The sequence below is a fragment of the Oncorhynchus gorbuscha genome, linkage group LG09, assembly GCF_021184085.1.
Source record: "Oncorhynchus gorbuscha isolate QuinsamMale2020 ecotype Even-year linkage group LG09, OgorEven_v1.0, whole genome shotgun sequence".
Classification (NCBI taxonomy): Eukaryota; Metazoa; Chordata; class Actinopteri; order Salmoniformes; family Salmonidae; genus Oncorhynchus; species Oncorhynchus gorbuscha.
The window spans coordinates 17,768,392-17,788,391 of record NC_060181.1 but is presented as its reverse complement, the minus strand read 5'-3'; the positions used below and the strand labels follow the sequence as shown (position 1 = coordinate 17,788,391).

Sequence of the window (20,000 nt, the reverse complement as noted above, 5' to 3'; positions counted from 1 at the left end):
ACAGGCATAGAGATTATAACACCATAGTCCGGCACTGGGAGAAGAGGCTGACACATGCATGTAGATTATAACACCATAGTCCGGCACTGGGAGAAGAGGCTGACACAGGCATAGAGATTATAACACCATAGTCCGGCACTGGGAGAAGAGGCTGACACATGCATGTAGATTATAACACCATAGTCCGGCACTGGGAGAAGAGGCTGACACATGCATGTAGATTATAACACCATAGTCCGGCACTGGGAGAAGAGGCTGACACATGCATGTAGATTATAACACCATAGTCCGGCACTGGGAGAAGAGGCTGACACAGGCATAGAGATTATAACACCATAGTCCGGCACTGGGAGAAGAGGCTGACACATGCATGTAGATTATAACACCATAGTCCGGCACTGGGAGAAGAGGCTGACACATGCATGTAGATTATAACACCATAGTCCGGCACTGGGAGAAGAGGCTGACACAGGCATAGAGATTATAACACCATAGTCCGGCACTGGGAGAAGAGGCTGACACATGCATAGAGATTATAACACCATAGTCCGGCACTGGGAGAAGAGGCTGACACATGCATGTAGATTATAACAACATAGTCCGGCACTGGGAGAAGTGTTGCTTGAACAATCTTCCTTCTACTTTCCAAAGTGAGGCAGGATTTATTTCTATAAAAGAAAACCATCTTCATTCTCTGCTTTTTTGTGTGTTTTAAAAGACACAGTTTATCGTCAATCCAAATACCCAAGTACTTATCATGGGGAACTTGCTCAGTTTGGGTTGCCTCCAATGTGCAAATACACAGGTTCTCTGGGTCAATATTACGAGACCTAGAGAACAACATCAATTTGGTTTTAATAGCATAAATCAGGGTAATCAATGTTAGTACAGACAGTCTGGAGGGTAGCTTACTCACCACATACACACACGCTCAAACACACACTCACTGACTCACGTACGCACGTACACACACTGATTTACACACTGACTTACATGAAAGTATACACAAAGCCCTTTTAACTACCATCCTCTCACACTGAGTAATTGAAGAGTGCAAATCATTAGACAACCCCTCAGCTTTAATCATACTGTAGCTGTCTTCTCTATCACCAAATCCCACTGGCTCATACCACTAGAAACATTATTGGACTCATTACATTTTATAAATTCCTGTCATTTGTAAGGGGTCACTTCTCTTCCTCTCTCTCTCTCTAACATACACACTCTCTCTAACATACTCTCTCTCTCTCTCTCTAACATACACTCTCTCTCTCTCTAACATACACTCTCTCTCTCTCTCTAACATACACTCTCTCTCTCTCTCTAACATACACTCTCTCTCTCTCTCTAACATACTCTCTCTCTCTAACATTCTCTCTCTCTCTCTCTAACATACACTCTCTCTCTCTCTCTAACATACACTCTCTCTCTCTCTAACATACTCTCTCTCTCTCTCTAACATACACTCTCTCTCTCTCTCTAACATACACTCTCTCTCTCTCTCTAACATACTCTCTCTCTCTCTCTAACATACACTCTCTCTCTCTCTAACATACACTCTCTCTCTCTCTCTAACATACACTCTCTCTCTCTCTAACATACACTCTCTCTCTCTCTCTAACATACACTCTCTCTCTATATATATCTCTCTAACATACACTCTCGCTCTCTCTCTCTAACGTACACACTCTCTCTCTCTCTAACATACACTCTCTCTCTCTCTAACATACACTCTCTCTATATATATCTCTCTCTCTAACATACACTCTCGCTCTCTCTCTCTAACGTACACACTCTCTCTCTCTCTCTCTCTCTCTCTCTCTCTCTCTCTCTCTCTCTCTCTCTCTCTCTCTCTCTAACATACACAATCGCCCTATCTCTCTCTAACATACACACTCTCGCTCTATCTCTCTCTCTCTAACATACACACTCCCGCTCTATCTCTCTCTCTCTCTCTAACATACACTCTCTCTCTAACATACACTCTCTCTCTCTCTAACATACACACTCTCTCTCTCTAACATACACACTCTCTCTCTCTAACATACACACTCTCTCTCTCTAACATACACTCTCTCTCTCTCTAACATACACTCTCTCTCTCTCTAACATACACTCTCTCTCTCTCTAACATACACACTCTCTCTCTCTCTCTCTCTCGCTCTCTCTCTCTCTCTCTCTCTCTCTAACATACACAATCGCCCTATCTCTCTCTAACATACACACTCTCGCTCTATCTCTCTCTCTCTCTCTCTCTCTCTCTCTCTAACATACACTCTCTCTCTCTCTAACATACACTCTCTCTCTCTAACATACACTCTCTCTCTCTCTAACATACTCTCTCTCTCTCTAACATACACTCTCTCTCTCTCTAACATACACACTCTCTCTCTCTCTCTCTCTCGCTCTCTCTCTCTCTCTCTCTCTCTCTCTAACATACACAATCGCCCTATCTCTCTCTAACATACACACTCTCGCTCTATCTCTCTCTCTCTAACATACACACTCCCGCTCTATCTCTCTCTCTCTCTCTCTCTCTCTCTAACATACACTCTCTCTCTCTCTAACATACACACTCTCTCTCTAACATACACTCTCTCTCTCTCTAACATACACTCTCTCTCTCTAACATACACTCTCTCTCTCTCTAACATACTCTCTCTCTCTCTAACATACACTCTCTCTCTCTCTAACATCTCTCTCTCTAACATACACTCTCTCTCTCTCTAACATACACTCTCTCTCTCTCTCTCTCTCTCTCTCTCTAACATACACAATCTCTCTCTCTAACATACACACTCTCGCTCTCTCTCTCTCTAACATACACACTCTCGCTCTATCTCTCTCTCTCTAACATACACACTCCCGCTCTATCTCTCTCTCTCTCTCTAACATACACTCTCTCTCTCTCTAACATACACACTCTCTCTCTCTAACATACACTCTCTCTCTCTCTAACATACACACTCTCTCTCTCTAACATACACTCTCTCTCTCTCTAACATACACTCTCTCTCTCTAACATACACTCTCTCTCTCTCTAACATACACTCTCTCTCTCTCTAACATACACTCTATCTCTCTCTCTAACTACACTACACACTCTCTCTCTCTAACTAACATACACTCTCTCTCTCTCTAACATACAACACTCTCTCTCTCTCTAACATACACTCTCTCTCTCTCTCTAACATACATCTCTCTCTCTAACATCTCTCTCTCTCTCTAACATACACACTCTCTCTCTAACATACACTCTCTCTCTCTCTAACATACACTCTCTCTCTCTCTAACATCTCTCTCTCTCTAACAACACTCTCTCTCTCTAACATACACTCTCTCTCTCTCTAACATACACTCTCTCTCTCTCATCTCTCTCTCTCTAACATACACACTCTCTCTCTAACATACTCTCTCTCTCTAACATACACTCTCTCTCTCTCTAACATACACTCTCTCTCTCTCTAACATACACACTCCCGCTCTATCTCTCTCTCTAACATACACACTCCCGCTCTCTCTCTCTCTCTCTCTCTCTCTAACATACACTCTCTCTCTCTCTAACATACACTCTCGCTCTATCTCTAACATACACACTCCCGCTCTCTCTCTCTCTAACATACACACTCCCGCTCTATCTCTCTCTCTCTCTCTAACATACACTCTCTCTCTCTCTCTCTCTAACATACACACTCGCTCTCTCTAACATACTCTCTCTCTCTCTAACATAACATACACTCTCTCTCTCTCTAACATACACTCTCTCTCTCTCTCTAACATACACTCTCTCTCTCTCTAACATACACTCTCTCTCTCTCTCTAACATACACTCTCTCTCTCTCTCTAACATACACACTCTCTCTCTCTAACATACACTCTCTCTCTCTCTCTAACATACACTCTCTCTCTCTCTCTAACATACTCTCTCTCTCTCTAACATACACACTCGCTCTCTCTCTCTCTCTAACGTACACTCTCTCTCTCTCTCTCTCTAACATACACTCTCTCTCTCTCTCTAACATACACATACACTCTCTCTCTCTCTCTCTCTCTCTCTCTCTAACATACACACTCGCTCTCTCTCTCTCTCTAACATACACACTCGCTCTCTCTCTCTAACATACACACTCTCTCTCTCTAACGTACACTCTCTCTCTCTCTCTAACATACACTCTCTCTCTCTCTAACATACACACTCTCTCTCTCTCTCTCTCTAACATACACACTCTCGCTCTCTCTCTCTCTCTCTAACATAACTCTCTACTCTCTCTAACATACTCTCGCTCTCTCTCTCTAACATACACTCTCTCTCTCTCTCTCTCTCTCTAACATACTCTCTCTCTCTCTCTAACATACACACTCTCTGTCCCTATCTCTCTCTAACATACACTCTCTCTCTCTAACATACACACTCTCTCTCTATCTCTCTCTAACATCTAACATATACACTCTCTCTAACATACACTCTCTCTCTCTCTCTCTCTCTCTCTCTAACTAACACACTCTCTCTCTCTAACATACACACTCTCTCTCTCTAACATACACACTCTCTCTCTATCTCTCTAACATACACTCTCTCTCTCTCTAACATACACTCTCTCTAACATACACTCTCTCTCTCTCTCTCTCTAACATACACACTCTCTCTCTAACATCTCTAACATACTATCTCTATCTCTCTAACATACACACACTCTCTCTCTCTCTATCTCTATCTCTCTATCTCTCTCTAACATACACACTCTCTCTCTCTCTCTCTCTCTAACATACACACTCTCGCTCTATCTCTCTCTAACATACACTCTCTCTCTAACATACACTCTCTCTCTCTAACATACACTCTCTCTCTCTAACATACACATCTCTCTCTCTCTCTCTCTCTCTAACATACACACTCTCTCTCTCTCTCTCTAACATACACACTCTCTCTCTCTCTCTCTCTCTCTAACATACACACTCTCTCTCTCTCTCTCTAACATACACTCTCTCTCTCTCTCTAACATACACACTAACATCTCTCTCTCTCTCTAACATACACACTCTCTCTCTCTCTCTAACATACACTCTCTCCTAACATACTCTCTCTCTCTAACATACACTCTCTCTCTCTCTCTAACATACACTCTATCTCTCTCTCTAACATCTCTCTCTCTCTCTCTAACATACACTCTCTCTCTCTCTCTAACATACACTCCCGCTCTCTCTCTCTCTAACATACTCTCCTCTCTCTAACATACTCTCTCTCTCTCTCTCTAACATACACTCTCTCTCTCTAACATACTACACTCTCTCTCTCTCTCTACACTCTCTCTCTCTCTCTAACATACACTCTCTCTCTCTCTCTAACATACACTCTCTCTCTCTCTCTCTCTAACATACACTCTCTCTCTCTCTCTCTCTAACATACACTCTCTCTCTCTCTCTCTCTCTCTAACATACACTCTCTCTCTCTCTCTCTCTCTCTCTCTCTAACATACACACTCTCTCTCTCTCTCTCTCTAACATACACACTCGCTCTCTCTCTCTAACATACACACTCGCTCTCTCTCTCTCTCTAACGTACACTCTCTCTCTCTCTCTAACATACACACTCTCTCTCTCTCTAACATACACACTCTCTGTCTCTCGCTCTCTCTCTCTAACATACACACTCTCGCTCTATCTCTCTCTCTCTCTCTAACATACACACTCTCTCTCTATATATCTCTCTCTCTAACATACACTCTCGCTCTCTCTCTCTAACGTACACACTCTCTCTCTCTCTCGCTCTCTCTCTCTCTCTCTCTCTCTCTCTCTCTCTCTCTCTCTCTCTAACATACACAATCGCCCTATCTCTCTCTAACATACACTCTCTCTCTCTCTAACATACACACTCTCTCTCTATCTCTCTCTAACATACACACTCTCTAACATATACACTCTCTCTCTAACATACACCCTCTCTCTCTCTCTCTCTCTCTCTCTCTCTCTAACATACACACTCTCTCTAACATACACTCTCTCTCTCTCTAACATACACACTCTCTCTCTCTAACATACACACTCTCTCTCTATCTCTCTCTAACATACACACTCTCTCTCTCTAACATACACACTCTCTCTAACATACACTCTCTCTCGCTCTCTCTCTCTCCAACATACACACTCTCTAACATATACACTCTCTCTCTAACATACACCCTCTCTCTCTCTCTCTCACTATCTCTATCTCTCTAACATACACACACTCTCTCTCTCTCTCACTATCTCTATCTCTCCATCTCTCTCTAACATACACACTCTCGCTCTCTCTCTCTCTCTCTAACATACACACTCTCGCTCGCTCTCTCTCTCTAACATACACACTCTCGCTCGCTCTCTCTCTCTAACATACACACTCTCGCTCGCTCTCTCTCTCTAACATACACACTCTCGCTCGCTCTCTCTCTCTAACATACACACTCTCGCTCTCTCTCTCTCTCTAATATACACACTCTCGCTCTCTCTCTCTCTAACATACACACTCTCGCTCTCTCCATCTCTCTCTAACATACACACTCTCGCTCTCTCTCGCTCTCTCTCTAACATACACATTCTCACTCTCTCTCTCTAACATACACACTCGCTCTATCTCTCTCTCTAACGTACACACTCTCGCTCTCTCTCTCTCTCTCTCTCTAACATACACACTCTCACTCTCTTCCGCTCTCTCCCTCTCTCACATACACACTCTCACTCTCTCTTCCTCTCTTTGTCTCTCTCTCTCTCTCACATACACACTCTCATTCTCTCTTCATCTCTCTCATTCTCTCTTCCTCTCTCTCTCTCTCTTTGTCTCTCTCTCTCACACACACACCCTTGCTCTCTCATTCCTCGATTACCTTCTCTCCCCTCTCACTTCCTCTCTGCCTCTACAGTACTTCCCTCTCTCACCACCTATCAAATCCCTTCTCCCTCTTTCAAATCCATTCTCTCCCTCTCTTTCTCCATTCTCTATTTGTCTCTCTCTCTTTCTCAATCTCCCTCATTTCTCTCTCTTTCTAGAACAATTAATTCAATTAAAAAACTGGGTCTCAGCCCAGACTTGCGTAAGTGAAACACTGCTAGGTGATTGTTTTCAACAGTCCGTTACCAAGGTGGAATGTCAATGACGACAGACAGGACTTCGGACCTCCAGGAAGAACCACATATCTATGGAACTGCTGACGTTTTCTAGAAGAAACAGAGTCTCACCGACTAAATGTTTTGGTTGCTATACTGCGTTGTGACCTTAGAGTGAGGCCAATGGTTGTGTGCTGACATCATATTTAGTCTCCTTAAAGCATCATTCAGCAGTAGAAACAATAACAATGCAGCCTCCCCACCCCTGGTTCCCTGAGGGATGGGGCTCAAATTCATAGACAGAGCTATGGATGCAAGGATTGACCATCCAGGATATCAAAATTATAGTTTGAATGTAGGTTTACATTTTCTTTGTTTCGTAAAACAAGCTAATATTTTTGGTTTTGATAGGGTACGACAGTTGAACTAAGCTCATGAGGGATTTATAAATTACAGTATATTCTTCCAAAATCAATTGGTATATATAATTAATTAGTTTAAAACGGCTACTGCAGTCAGTCCCCTGCGTCGTCACCATTCTAGGTCTCTTTCATATCAATCAAGGATTAAACATGTCATTATGTGAGAACCATGTAAGAAGTTAATCTATAGTTTTTCAAGGTGCAACTTGGGTCCAGCTAATCACATTAAGTTGGAGAATACCCCTGAGAAGATTGTTTTAAAGGTTGTTTTCAGAGTTAAATCACTGTTTTCCCTTCACAGAGAGGTAAATCACTGTTGCACTTCACAGAGAGCTAAACCACATTCCCCTTCACAGAGAGGTGAACCAATGTTCCACTTCACAGAGAGATGAACCACTGTTTCCCTTCACAGAGAGGTGAACCACTGTTTCTCTTCACAGAGAGGTGAACCACTGTTTCTCTTCACAGAGAGGTGAACCACTGTTTCTCTTCACAGAGAGGTGAACCACTGTTTCTCTTCACAGAGAGGTGAACCACTGTTTCTCTTCACAGAGAGGTGAACCACTGTTTCTCTTCACAGAGGTGAACCACTGTTTCTCTTCACAGAGAGGTGAACCACTGTTTCTCTTCACAGAGAGGTGAACCACTGTTTCTCTTCACAGAGAGGTGAACCACTGTTTCTCTTCACAGAGAGGTGAACCACTGTTTCTCTTCACAGAGAGGTGAACCACTGTTTCTCTTCACAGAGAGGTGAGCCACTGTTTCTCTTCACAGAGAGGTGAACCACTGTTTCTCTTCACAGAGAGGTGAACCATTGTTTCCCTTCACAGAGAGGTGAACCACTGTTTCCCTTCACAGAGAGGTGAACCACTGTTTCTCTTCACAGAGAGGTGAACCACTGTTTCCCTTCACAGAGAGGTGAACCACTGTTTCTCTTCACAGAGAGGTGAACCACTGTTTCTCTTCACAGAGAGGTGAACCACTGTTTCTCTTCACAGAGAGGTGAACCACTGTTTCTCTTCACAGAGAGGTGAACCACTGTTTCCCTTCACAGAGAGGTGAACCACTGTTTCCCTTCACAGAGAGGTGAACCACTGTTTCCCTTCACAGAGAGGTGAACCACTGTTTCCCTTCACAGTGAGGTGAACCACTGTTTCTCTTCACAGAGAGGTGAACCACTGTTCACCCTTCACAAAGAGGTGAACCACTGTGATCTCTATTTACGTAACAGTTCCCTCTATTGTGGCTGAGACCTGAGCCACACCTGAGCCAGACCTGAGCCAGCTTTAAACACTCATTACCATCCAACTCTAATCATCACAATCCCTCGGCAAAAACTTTCAACGGCTCAATCATAGACGCTTCATTACAGAAAAGTTAATCACCGGATGGGACTCGTCTGCTCTCCTCTCATAACACACACACGTACACACACAGAGACATACACACATACACACAAATAGGCATACACACACACATAGCCACAAACATACACACACACAGACACAGACAGACACACACACACAAACAGACACACACACACAGACACAGACACACACACAAATGGTCATACACCCACAGACACACACACAGACACACACACATAATCACAAAAAGACACACACACACACATAGACACAGACAGACACACACACACACACACATAGACACAGACAGACACACACACACACACAAATTATTATACACATAGACACACACACACAAATTATTATACACATAGACACACACACACACAAATTATTATACACATAGACACACACACACAAATTATTATACACATAGACACACACACACAAATTATTATACACATAGACACACACACACAAATTATTATACACATAGACACACACACACAAATTATTATACACATAGACACACACACATAAACACAAACAGACACACACACACAGACACAGACAAATTATCATAAACACAGACACACACACAAAAATGATCATACACATATAGGTACAGACACACACAGGCTCTGCAGCCGTACCACAGCCGACACACATACACACACACCTCTCTCATAAAAAGTGTGTCAGTACGTAAATGTAATTACCTGGCTGGTGGTGAAGGTGCTCGTGGCGCTGAAGGGGAAAACAGGAATCTGCAGAATGGTCATGACAGAGGGGTACTATGGGAAATATTATAGAGCATTCCACTGGGAGTTTGGGAAAGCAAATAAGGCAATGAACTATTTCCAATGTTACCCACTAATATATAATAATATAATATACCATTTAGCAGGCGCTTTCATCCGAAGCGACTTACAGTCATGAGTGCAGACATTAAACATCTGGCCTCAGGAATCAACCCCACTATACTGGCGGTGGAAGCACCATGCTCTACCCAAGGAGACATACAGGACCACCAACTATTGAGGTGACATGTAAAGTAAGAGTAATACTGTACACATTGTGTGGCCCTGTTGTACCGTCTCTCCAATGTGTAAGCTATATGCCTGAATGTGAGTCAGTGTATTGACTTGTAACTGGTATTACAGAACATATTCAAAACATGGATTTCTGATGATGTCACATGATAGGTGATATTTTTGATGGTGTACCAGCAGGACATGCACTAGTACACAGGAGAGGGATCTACTCGTGAAATGGCCTTTTCAACATCACCCTGGTTCACATTTTGACACCTGCACACATGCATGCACACACACACACACACAGACACACACACACACACACACACACACACACACACACACACACACACACACATGTCGTTATTTTCAGTGAAGAAATCTCTATAAGGGACAATCCAAACAATGTTGTCAGCCAGTTGACAGCTCTTCCCTCTTCCTGTTCATCTGGGGCCACAGTACTATGCCGTCAGAGCAGAGGGCCCATCGCCATCAGCCCCTGAACCAGGCCAGTTTGACGTTTTCCCCTCTGGTCAGACCAGGGCACCAGCCACCAGACCCCATTTGTCTGCTCAGGCTCCACTGCTTCCATTTGGTTTCCCTGTCCAGTTCCAACCCCCGTTAATTCCAGGTTCCTGGCTGTTGCAGCTCAAGGACAGTGGTGTATTCATTGGGGGGCTGTAGTATAGCTGGTTAAGCCTCAATTCCATCGCGAGACCTTTAAGATGGGATAGTTTGTGTCCCAGGTGGCACACTGTTCCCTATAGTGCACTACTTGTTGAAAAGTAGTCCACCAGAAAGGGAATAGGGTGTGATTCTGAGAAATAGACATAGCTACCTGCTGTTCCTCTGAAACAACATGGTGGGACACTCAATCTTACAGCTATTTGTTTATGAGGTCTGGAATAAAGCAGCATGGACTAGTGTTAGTCCGTGGTGACATCAGAGCAGTCATAGCCAATTAGAGCAGTGGGATACAGGATGTTCCATCCATGCTACCTATATAGGCCTGTCTGGTTTCCACAGATTACAGTAAGCCAAAGTGGGAGCCAACACTGAAGAATATTGTAAATCAGTTAAGAATGAGTGTTATTGTTACAGTGACTTGTTGCCCAAGAATGATGTGAAATGAGCAATGCTGAGACAAATTAAATAATAATACATGTGCCAACAACGTAGGCCTAAACCTGCTAGTTAGTATAGGCTACACCACAGTGGGAGACATCTCCTTTCTGTGACCAGATAAAGATTCAGAAGCCGTTCTCTGCGGTATTTCTGAACTAGCCTGGTCCCAGACCTGTTTGTGCCCCTGCTTTACTCCATCAGCATTGTCAAGGTGAATAGGAAATTGCACGACAATTCCACAAGGAGTTAGCAAGAGAGGAGAAACAGGCTTATTCTGGTCCAGATGCAGCACAAAGTGGCTTAATGTTGGAGTAAATGTAGTAGAACGAGCAACATTAAAATGCACTTCAAATTTCTAAAATACCCGGACTGGAAGTTGATGTTTTGTCAGGATTCAGGCGGAAAGAAAGAGAAAAAGCAGTCGTTTTAAAGACGCCCGTGTGCCTCTGCCTTGGGAAGCGGACCCACCTGCTGTAATGGTGCCACCGACCAATTAATTTTGATAGATGCAACTGCTACTGTCAGTGCCGCACGGGGAATATTGTTCTCACAGCGAGACTTGGCGGTCAGAGAGCGGAAATAATAAATGTTCATTTCACTTAATGTGTTTGTCTTGAAAATGTCATCTGAAAAAAGTTTCAAACTGCTTTCATGTAAGGACTAGAAACTATGGGTAAAATGTGTAATAGTGGCACAAGGATATTTGTAAACTTACTTACAGAGTAGACTATTCTCGAGGTTTAGACATGGTGTAGCCTGATAGGATTGTTGTTTAGTAGAGCTTGAATGGCGCGCGTCAAAGCGGAATCCATCGTGAGGGTGAATCGCTGTCCATGGTGCTGTACTTTGCTGTCAATAGTGCAACGCCCGTTGACCATCATATTTATTTAACTTGGCAAGGCAGTAAAGAACACCTTCTTAGTTACAATGACGGCGTACCGAGGAATAGTGGGTTAACTACCTTGTTCAGGGGCAGAATGACAGATTTTGACCTTGTAAACTCAGGGATTCAATCTTGCAACCTTTCGATTACTAGTCCAAAGCTCTAACCACTAAGCTTCCTGCCGCCTCATATTATAAAGTCTCAAAAAATCTTACTGATCCAAGTATTGTTATAACCTTTTACTGCAGTTTCTTGGTAATCTTAAACAAATCTACTTTGAAACCAATGTATAGGCTACACCTCACACACATGGTTATGGGTTTAAAAAGTATAGGCTACACCTCACACACATGGTTATGGGTTTTAAAAGTATAGGCTACACCTCACACACATGGTTATGGGTTTAAAAAGTATAGGCTACACCTCACACACATGGTTATGGGTTTTAAAAGTATAGCTACACCTCACACACATGGTTATGGGTTTTAAAAGTATAGCTACACCTCACACACATGGTTATGGGTTTTAAAAGTATAGGCTACACCTCACACACATGGTTATGGGTTTTAAAAGTATAGCTACACCTCACACACATGGTTATGGGTTTTAAAAGTATAGGCTACACCTCACACACATGGTTATGGGTTTTAAAAGTATAGGCTACACCTCACACACATGGTTATGGGTTTAAAAAGTATAGGCTACACCTCACACACATGGTTATGGGTTTTAAAAGTATAGCTACACCTCACACACATGGTTATGGGTTTTAAAAGTATAGCTACACCTCACACACATAGTTATGGGTTTTAAAAGTATAGCTACACCTCACACACATGGTTATGGGTTTTAAAAGTATAGCTACACCTCACACACATGGTTATGGTTTTTAAAAGTATAGGCTACACCTCACACACATGGTTATGGGTTTTAAAAGTATAGGCTACACCTCACACACATGGTTATGGGTTTTAAAAGTATAGGCTACACCTCACACACATGGTTATGGGTTTTAAAAGTATAGGCTACACCTCACACACATGGTTATGGGTTTTAAAAGTATAGGCTACACCTCACACACATGGTTATGGGTTTTAAAAGTATAGCTACACCTCACACACATGGTTATGGGTTTTAAAATTATAGCTACACCTCACACACATGGTTATGGGTTTTGAAAGTATAGCTACACCTCACACACATGGTTATGGGTTTTAAAAGTATAGGCTACACCTCACACACATGGTTATGGGTTTTAAAAGTATAGGCTACACCTCACACACATGGTTATGGGTTTTAAAAGTATAGCTACACCTCACACACATGGTTATGGGTTTTAAAAGTATAGGCTACACCTCACACACATGGTTATGGGTTTTAAAAGTATAGGCACCACCTCACACACATGGTTATGGGTTTTAAAAGTATAGGCACCACCTCACACACATGGTTATGGGTTTTAAAAGTATAGGCACCACCTCACACACATGGTTATGGGTTTTAAAAGTATAGGCACCACCTCACACACATGGTTATGGGTTTTAAAAGTATAGGCACCACCTCACACACATGGTTATGGGTTTTAAAAGTATAGGCACCACCTCACACACATGGTTATGGGTTTTAAAAGTATAGGCACCACCTCACACACATGGTTATGGGTTTTAAAAGTATAGCTACACCTCACACACATGGTTATGGGTTTTAAAAGTATAGCTACACCTCACACACATGGTTATGGGTTTTAAAAGTATAGCTACACCTCACACACATGGTTATGGGTTTTAAAAGTATAGCTACACCTCACACACATGGTTATGGGTTTAAAAAGTATAGGCTACACCTCACACACATGGTTATGGGTTTTAAAAGTATAGGCTACACCTCACACACATGGTTATGGGTTTTAAAAGTATAGCTACACCTCACACACATGGTTATGGGTTTAAAAAGTATAGGCTACACCTCACACACATGGTTATGGGTTTTAAAAGTATAGGCTACACCTCACACACATGGTTATGGGTTTAAAAAGTATAGCTACACCTCACACACATGGTTATGGGTTTTAAAAGTATAGGCTACACCTCACACACATGGTTATGGGTTTAAAAAGTATAGCTACACCTCACACACATGGTTATGGGTTTTAAAAGTATAGGCTACACCTCACACACATGGTTATGGGTTTAAAAAGTATAGCTACACCTCACACACATGGTTATGGGTTTTAAAAGTATAGGCTACACCTCACACACATGGTTATGGGTTTTAAAAGTATAGGCTACACCTCACACACATGGTTATGGGTTTTAAAAGTATAGGCTACACCTCACACACATGGTTATGGGTTTTAAAAGTATAGCTACACCTCACACACATGGTTATGGGTTTTAAAAGTATAGGCTACACCTCACACACATGGTTATGGGTTTTAAAAGTATAGCTACACCTCACACACATGGTTATGGGTTTTAAAAGTATAGGCTACACCTCACACACATGGTTATGGGTTTTAAAAGTATAGCTACACCTCACACACATGGTTATGGGTTTTAAAAGTATAGGCTACACCTCACACACATGGTTATGGGTTTTAAAAGTATAGGCTACACCTCACACACATGGTTATGGGTTTTTAAAGTATAGGCACCACCTCACACACATGGTTATGGGTTTTAAAAGTATAGGCACCACCTCACACACATGGTTATGGGTTTTAAAAGTATAGGCACCACCTCACACACATGGTTATGGGTTTTAAAAGTATAGGCACCACCTCACACACATGGTTATGGGTTTTAAAAGTATAGGCACCACCTCACACACATGGTTATGGGTTTTAAAAGTATAGGCACCACCTCACACACATGGTTATGGGTTTTAAAAGTATAGCTACACCTCACACACATGGTTATGGGTTTTAAAAGTATAGCTACACCTCACACACATGGTTATGGGTTTTAAAAGTATAGCTACACCTCACACACATGGTTATGGGTTTAAAAAGTATAGGCTACACCTCACACACATGGTTATGGGTTTTAAAAGTATAGCTACACCTCACACACATGGTTATGGGTTTTAAAAGTATAGCTACACCTCACACACATGGTTATGGGTTTAAAAAGTATAGGCTACACCTCACACACATGGTTATGGGTTTTAAAAGTATAGGCTACACCTCACACACATGGTTATGGGTTTAAAAAGTATAGCTACACCTCACACACATGGTTATGGGTTTTAAAAGTATAGGCTACACCTCACACACATGGTTATGGGTTTAAAAAGTATAGGCTACACCTCACACACATGGTTATGGGTTTAAAAAGTATAGCTACACCTCACACACATGGTTATGGGTTTTAAAAGTATAGGCTACACCTCACACACATGGTTATGGGTTTAAAAAGTATAGCTACACCTCACACACATGGTTATGGGTTTTAAAAGTATAGGCTACACCTCACACACATGGTTATGGGTTTTAAAAGTATAGGCACCACCTCACACACATGGTTATGGGTTTTAAAAGTATAGGCTACACCTCACACACGTGGTTATGGGTTTTAAAAGTATAGGCTACACCTCACACACGTGGTTATGGGTTTTTAAAGTATAGGCACCACCTCACACACATGGTTATGGGTTTTAAAAGTATAGGCACCACCTCACACACATGGTTATGGGTTTTAAAAGTATAGGCACCACCTCACACACATGGTTATGGGTTTTAAAAGTATAGGCACCACCTCACACACATGGTTATGGGTTTTAAAAGTATAGGCACCACCTCACACACATGGTTATGGGTTTTAAAAGTATAGCTACACCTCACACACATGGTTATGGGTTTTAAAAGTATAGCTACACCTCACACACATGGTTATGGGTTTTAAAAGTATAGCTACACCTCACACACATGGTTATGGGTTTAAAAAGTATAGGCTACACCTCACACACATGGTTATGGGTTTTAAAAGTATAGGCTACACCTCACACACATGGTTATGGGTTTTAAAAGTATAGCTACACCTCACACACATGGTTATGGGTTTTAAAAGTATAGCTACACCTCACACACATGGTTATGGGTTTTAAAAGTATAGCTACACCTCACACACATGGTTATGGTTTTTAAAAGTATAGCTACACCTCACACACATGGTTATGGTTTTTAAAAGTATAGGCTACACCTCACACACATGGTTATGGGTTTTAAAAGTATAGGCTACACCTCACACACATGGTTATGGGTTTTAAAAGTATAGGCTACACCTCACACACATGGTTATGGGTTTTAAAAGTATAGGCTACACCTCACACACATGGTTATGGGTTTTAAAAGTATAGGCTACACCTCACACACATGGTTATGGGTTTTAAAAGTATAGCTACACCTCACACACATGGTTATGGGTTTTAAAAGTATAGCTACACCTCACACACATGGTTATGGGTTTTGAAAGTATAGCTACACCTCACACACATGGTTATGGGTTTTAAAAGTATAGGCTACACCTCACACACATGGTTATGGGTTTTAAAAGTATAGGCTACACCTCACACACATGGTTATGGGTTTTAAAAGTATAGCTACACCTCACACACATGGTTATGGGTTTTAAAAGTATAGGCACCACCTCACACACATGGTTATGGGTTTTAAAAGTATAGGCACCACCTCACACACATGGTTATGGGTTTTAAAAGTATAGGCACCACCTCACACACATGGTTATGGGTTTTAAAAGTATAGGCACCACCTCACACACATGGTTATGGGTTTTAAAAGTATAGGCACCACCTCACACACATGGTTATGGGTTTTAAAAGTATAGGCACCACCTCACACACATGGTTATGGGTTTTAAAAGTATAGGCACCACCTCACACACATGGTTATGGGTTTTAAAAGTATAGGCTACACCTCACACACATGGTTATGGGTTTTAAAAGTATAGCTACACCTCACACATGGTTATGGGTTTTAAAAGTATAGGCTACACCTCACACACATGGTTATGGGTTTTAAAAGTATAGGCTACACCTCACACACATGGTTATGGGTTTTAAAAGTATAGGCTACACCTCACACACATGGTTATGGGTTTTAAAAGTATAGGCTACACCTCACACACATGGTTATGGGTTTTAAAAGTATAGGCTACACCTCACACACATGGTTATGGGTTTTAAAAGTATAGGCTACACCTCACACACATGGTTATGGGTTTTAAAAGTATAGGCTACACCTCACACACATGGTTATGGGTTTTAAAAGTATAGGCACCACCTCACACACATGGTTATGGGTTTTAAAAGTATAGGCACCACCTCACACACATGGTTATGGGTTTTAAAAAAGTATGGTTATGGGTTTTAAAAGCACCACCTCACACACATGGTTATGGGTTTTAAAAGTATAGGCACCACCTCACACACATGGTTATGGGTTTTAAAAGTATAGGCACCACCTCACACACATGGTTATGGGTTTTAAAAGTATAGGCTACACCTCACACACATGGTTATGGGTTTTAAAAGTATAGCTACACCTCACACACATGGTTATGGGTTTTAAAAGTATAGCTACACCTCACACACATGGTTATGGGTTTTAAAAGTATAGGCTACACCTCACACACATGGTTATGGGTTTTAAAAGTATAGGCTACACCTCACACACATGGTTATGGGTTTTAAAAGTATAGGCTACACCTCAGCACACATGGTTATGGGTTTAAAAGTATAGGCTACACCTCACACACATGGTTATGGGTTTTAAAAGTATAGGCTACACCTCACACACATGGTTATGGGTTTAAAAAGTATAGCTACACCTCACACACATGGTTATGGGTTTAAAAAGTATAGCTACACCTCACACACATGGTTATGGGTTTTAAAAGTATAGGCTACACCTCACACACATGGTTATGGGTTTTAAAAGTATAGGCACCACCTCACACACGTGGTTATGGGTTTTAAAAGTATAGGCTACACCTCACACACGTGGTTATGGGTTTTAAAAGTATAGGCTACACCTCACACACATGGTTATGGGTTTTTAAAGTATAGGCACCACCTCACACACATGGTTATGGGTTTTAAAAGTATAGGCACCACCTCACACACATGGTTATGGGTTTTAAAAGTATAGGCACCACCTCACACACATGGTTATGGGTTTTAAAAGTATAGGCACCACCTCACACACATGGTTATGGGTTTTAAAAGTATAGCTACACCTCACACACATGGTTATGGGTTTTAAAAGTATAGCTACACCTCACACACATGGTTATGGGTTTTAAAAGTATAGCTACACCTCACACACATGGTTATGGGTTTAAAAAGTATAGGCTACACCTCACACACATGGTTATGGGTTTTAAAAGTATAGGCTACACCTCACACACATGGTTATGGGTTTTAAAAGTATAGGCTACACCTCACACACATGGTTATGGGTTTAAAAAGTATAGGCACCACCTCACACACATGGTTATGGGTTTTAAAAGTATAGCTACACCTCACACACATGGTTATGGGTTTTAAAAGTATAGGCTACACCTCACACACATGGTTATGGGTTTTAAAAGTATAGGCTACACCTCACACACATGGTTATGGGTTTTAAAAGTATAGCTACACCTCACACACATGGTTATGGGTTTTAAAAGTATAGGCTACACCTCACACACATGGTTATGGGTTTTAAAAGTATAGCTACACCTCACACACATGGTTATGGGTTTTAAAAGTATAGGCACCACCTCACACACATGGTTATAGGTTTTAAAAGTATAGGCACCACCTCACACACTTGGTTATGGGTTTAAAAAAAGAAGACACCATGTCAGATATAGTGTTCGATGCAGAGTTTAAATGTATTCAATTTTGAATTTGCATCTCAATATTAAACTTTATATACATCACAGAAGACTGAAATGACGAAACCGATAGAAACTCCAGATTTTCAGCTGGCTTTTTAAAATGTTGTTTATTATTAAAATATGACAAATATAAACGTTCGTTCCATGAGGCCACTAGTCATTTGACTGCAGCAAAGGGCTACCTACCTGCAGCCCTGCCCACACACATACAGCCTATACCTCTGAGCACCAAGAACAACTACACCTCTGCTATTCCATCTTGAGGAGAATAAATCATTTTCGAAATATATCCTACCACCTGCATTAACTTCAGCCACTGTTACTTCAGTGGTTTGATTTCACTGGCTGTTTTAGGAGGAAATACACATAATGCCTAAAAGGCATCATCCACCAATTGATTTATACATTTCCATCAATCTAATTGGTTATTAGAAAGCAGGTGCAAAAAAACGTTTTGAGACAGAACAAATAGTCTAACTGAAGGCCCATAGCTTAATGTACTCAAATAGAAAGAGAACAAACTTACGTGTGCCGTCAAACCGTGTGGCTATGGTGTCTAGAAACGTGTTCTGTGGCGCAAGTAATCCTTTCATCACAGGCATTTTCTCTCCCTGTTGCCCAAGTCCCCATCAAAGTCACGGAGGTAAAGGTGTGAGCCGACCGAATGTATGAGGCGCATCCGTTAACACGGATCCGCCAAGAGATCAAGGAGTCGTCTGTGGTAAATTGGTGAAAACCGATTGCAATCGAGTGGAGAGTGAGCGTGTGTGTGAGATGCGCGCTCCCTCGAACCGAATGTGTGTATGTGTGTGACAAGTGGATGTGACGCCTGCAGGTGCAATTCAGGTAACAGCTACTCGGGGATGCCAGCGACAAAGCCAGACGCGGGAACGGGCTTTCCGTCAGCGGTCCATTATTATGACGTTGGATTGCCATGATCATAATTTCTCACTGTGCATCGACAGAGGCGATCTATGAAACAGACTACAACACTCTTTGCCATCCAGTAAACTATGTTTTACTTGCTGAATGGCATGAATATGTTGTAGCCATAGGCAACGTATTATTTCTCTCTCTTTTAACTTGGCTACTTTAAAAATATTTTTTAAGATTATCTTTTATTCTCGTCAGAAAACCAATAAATAACGTTCAACTTTGAATGAAAGGAAGTACAGCCTACGCTA

At 41.7% G+C, this 20,000-nt stretch overlaps 1 protein-coding gene across 1 annotated transcript in view; it reads right to left on the bottom strand.

Moving 5' to 3' along the window:
• The window catches only part of LOC124043220 (potassium voltage-gated channel subfamily H member 8-like), a 167,278-nt gene extending 147,676 nt beyond the window's left edge, over positions 1–19,602 (bottom strand). Inside the window, exon 1 of the mRNA XM_046361549.1 lies at positions 19,343–19,602. Coding sequence (XP_046217505.1) covers positions 19,343–19,418 — 76 coding nt within the window. The 5' untranslated portion in view covers positions 19,419–19,602. The remainder of the gene's footprint in view (positions 1–19,342) is intronic.
• Positions 19,603–20,000: the final 398 nt, after the last annotated feature.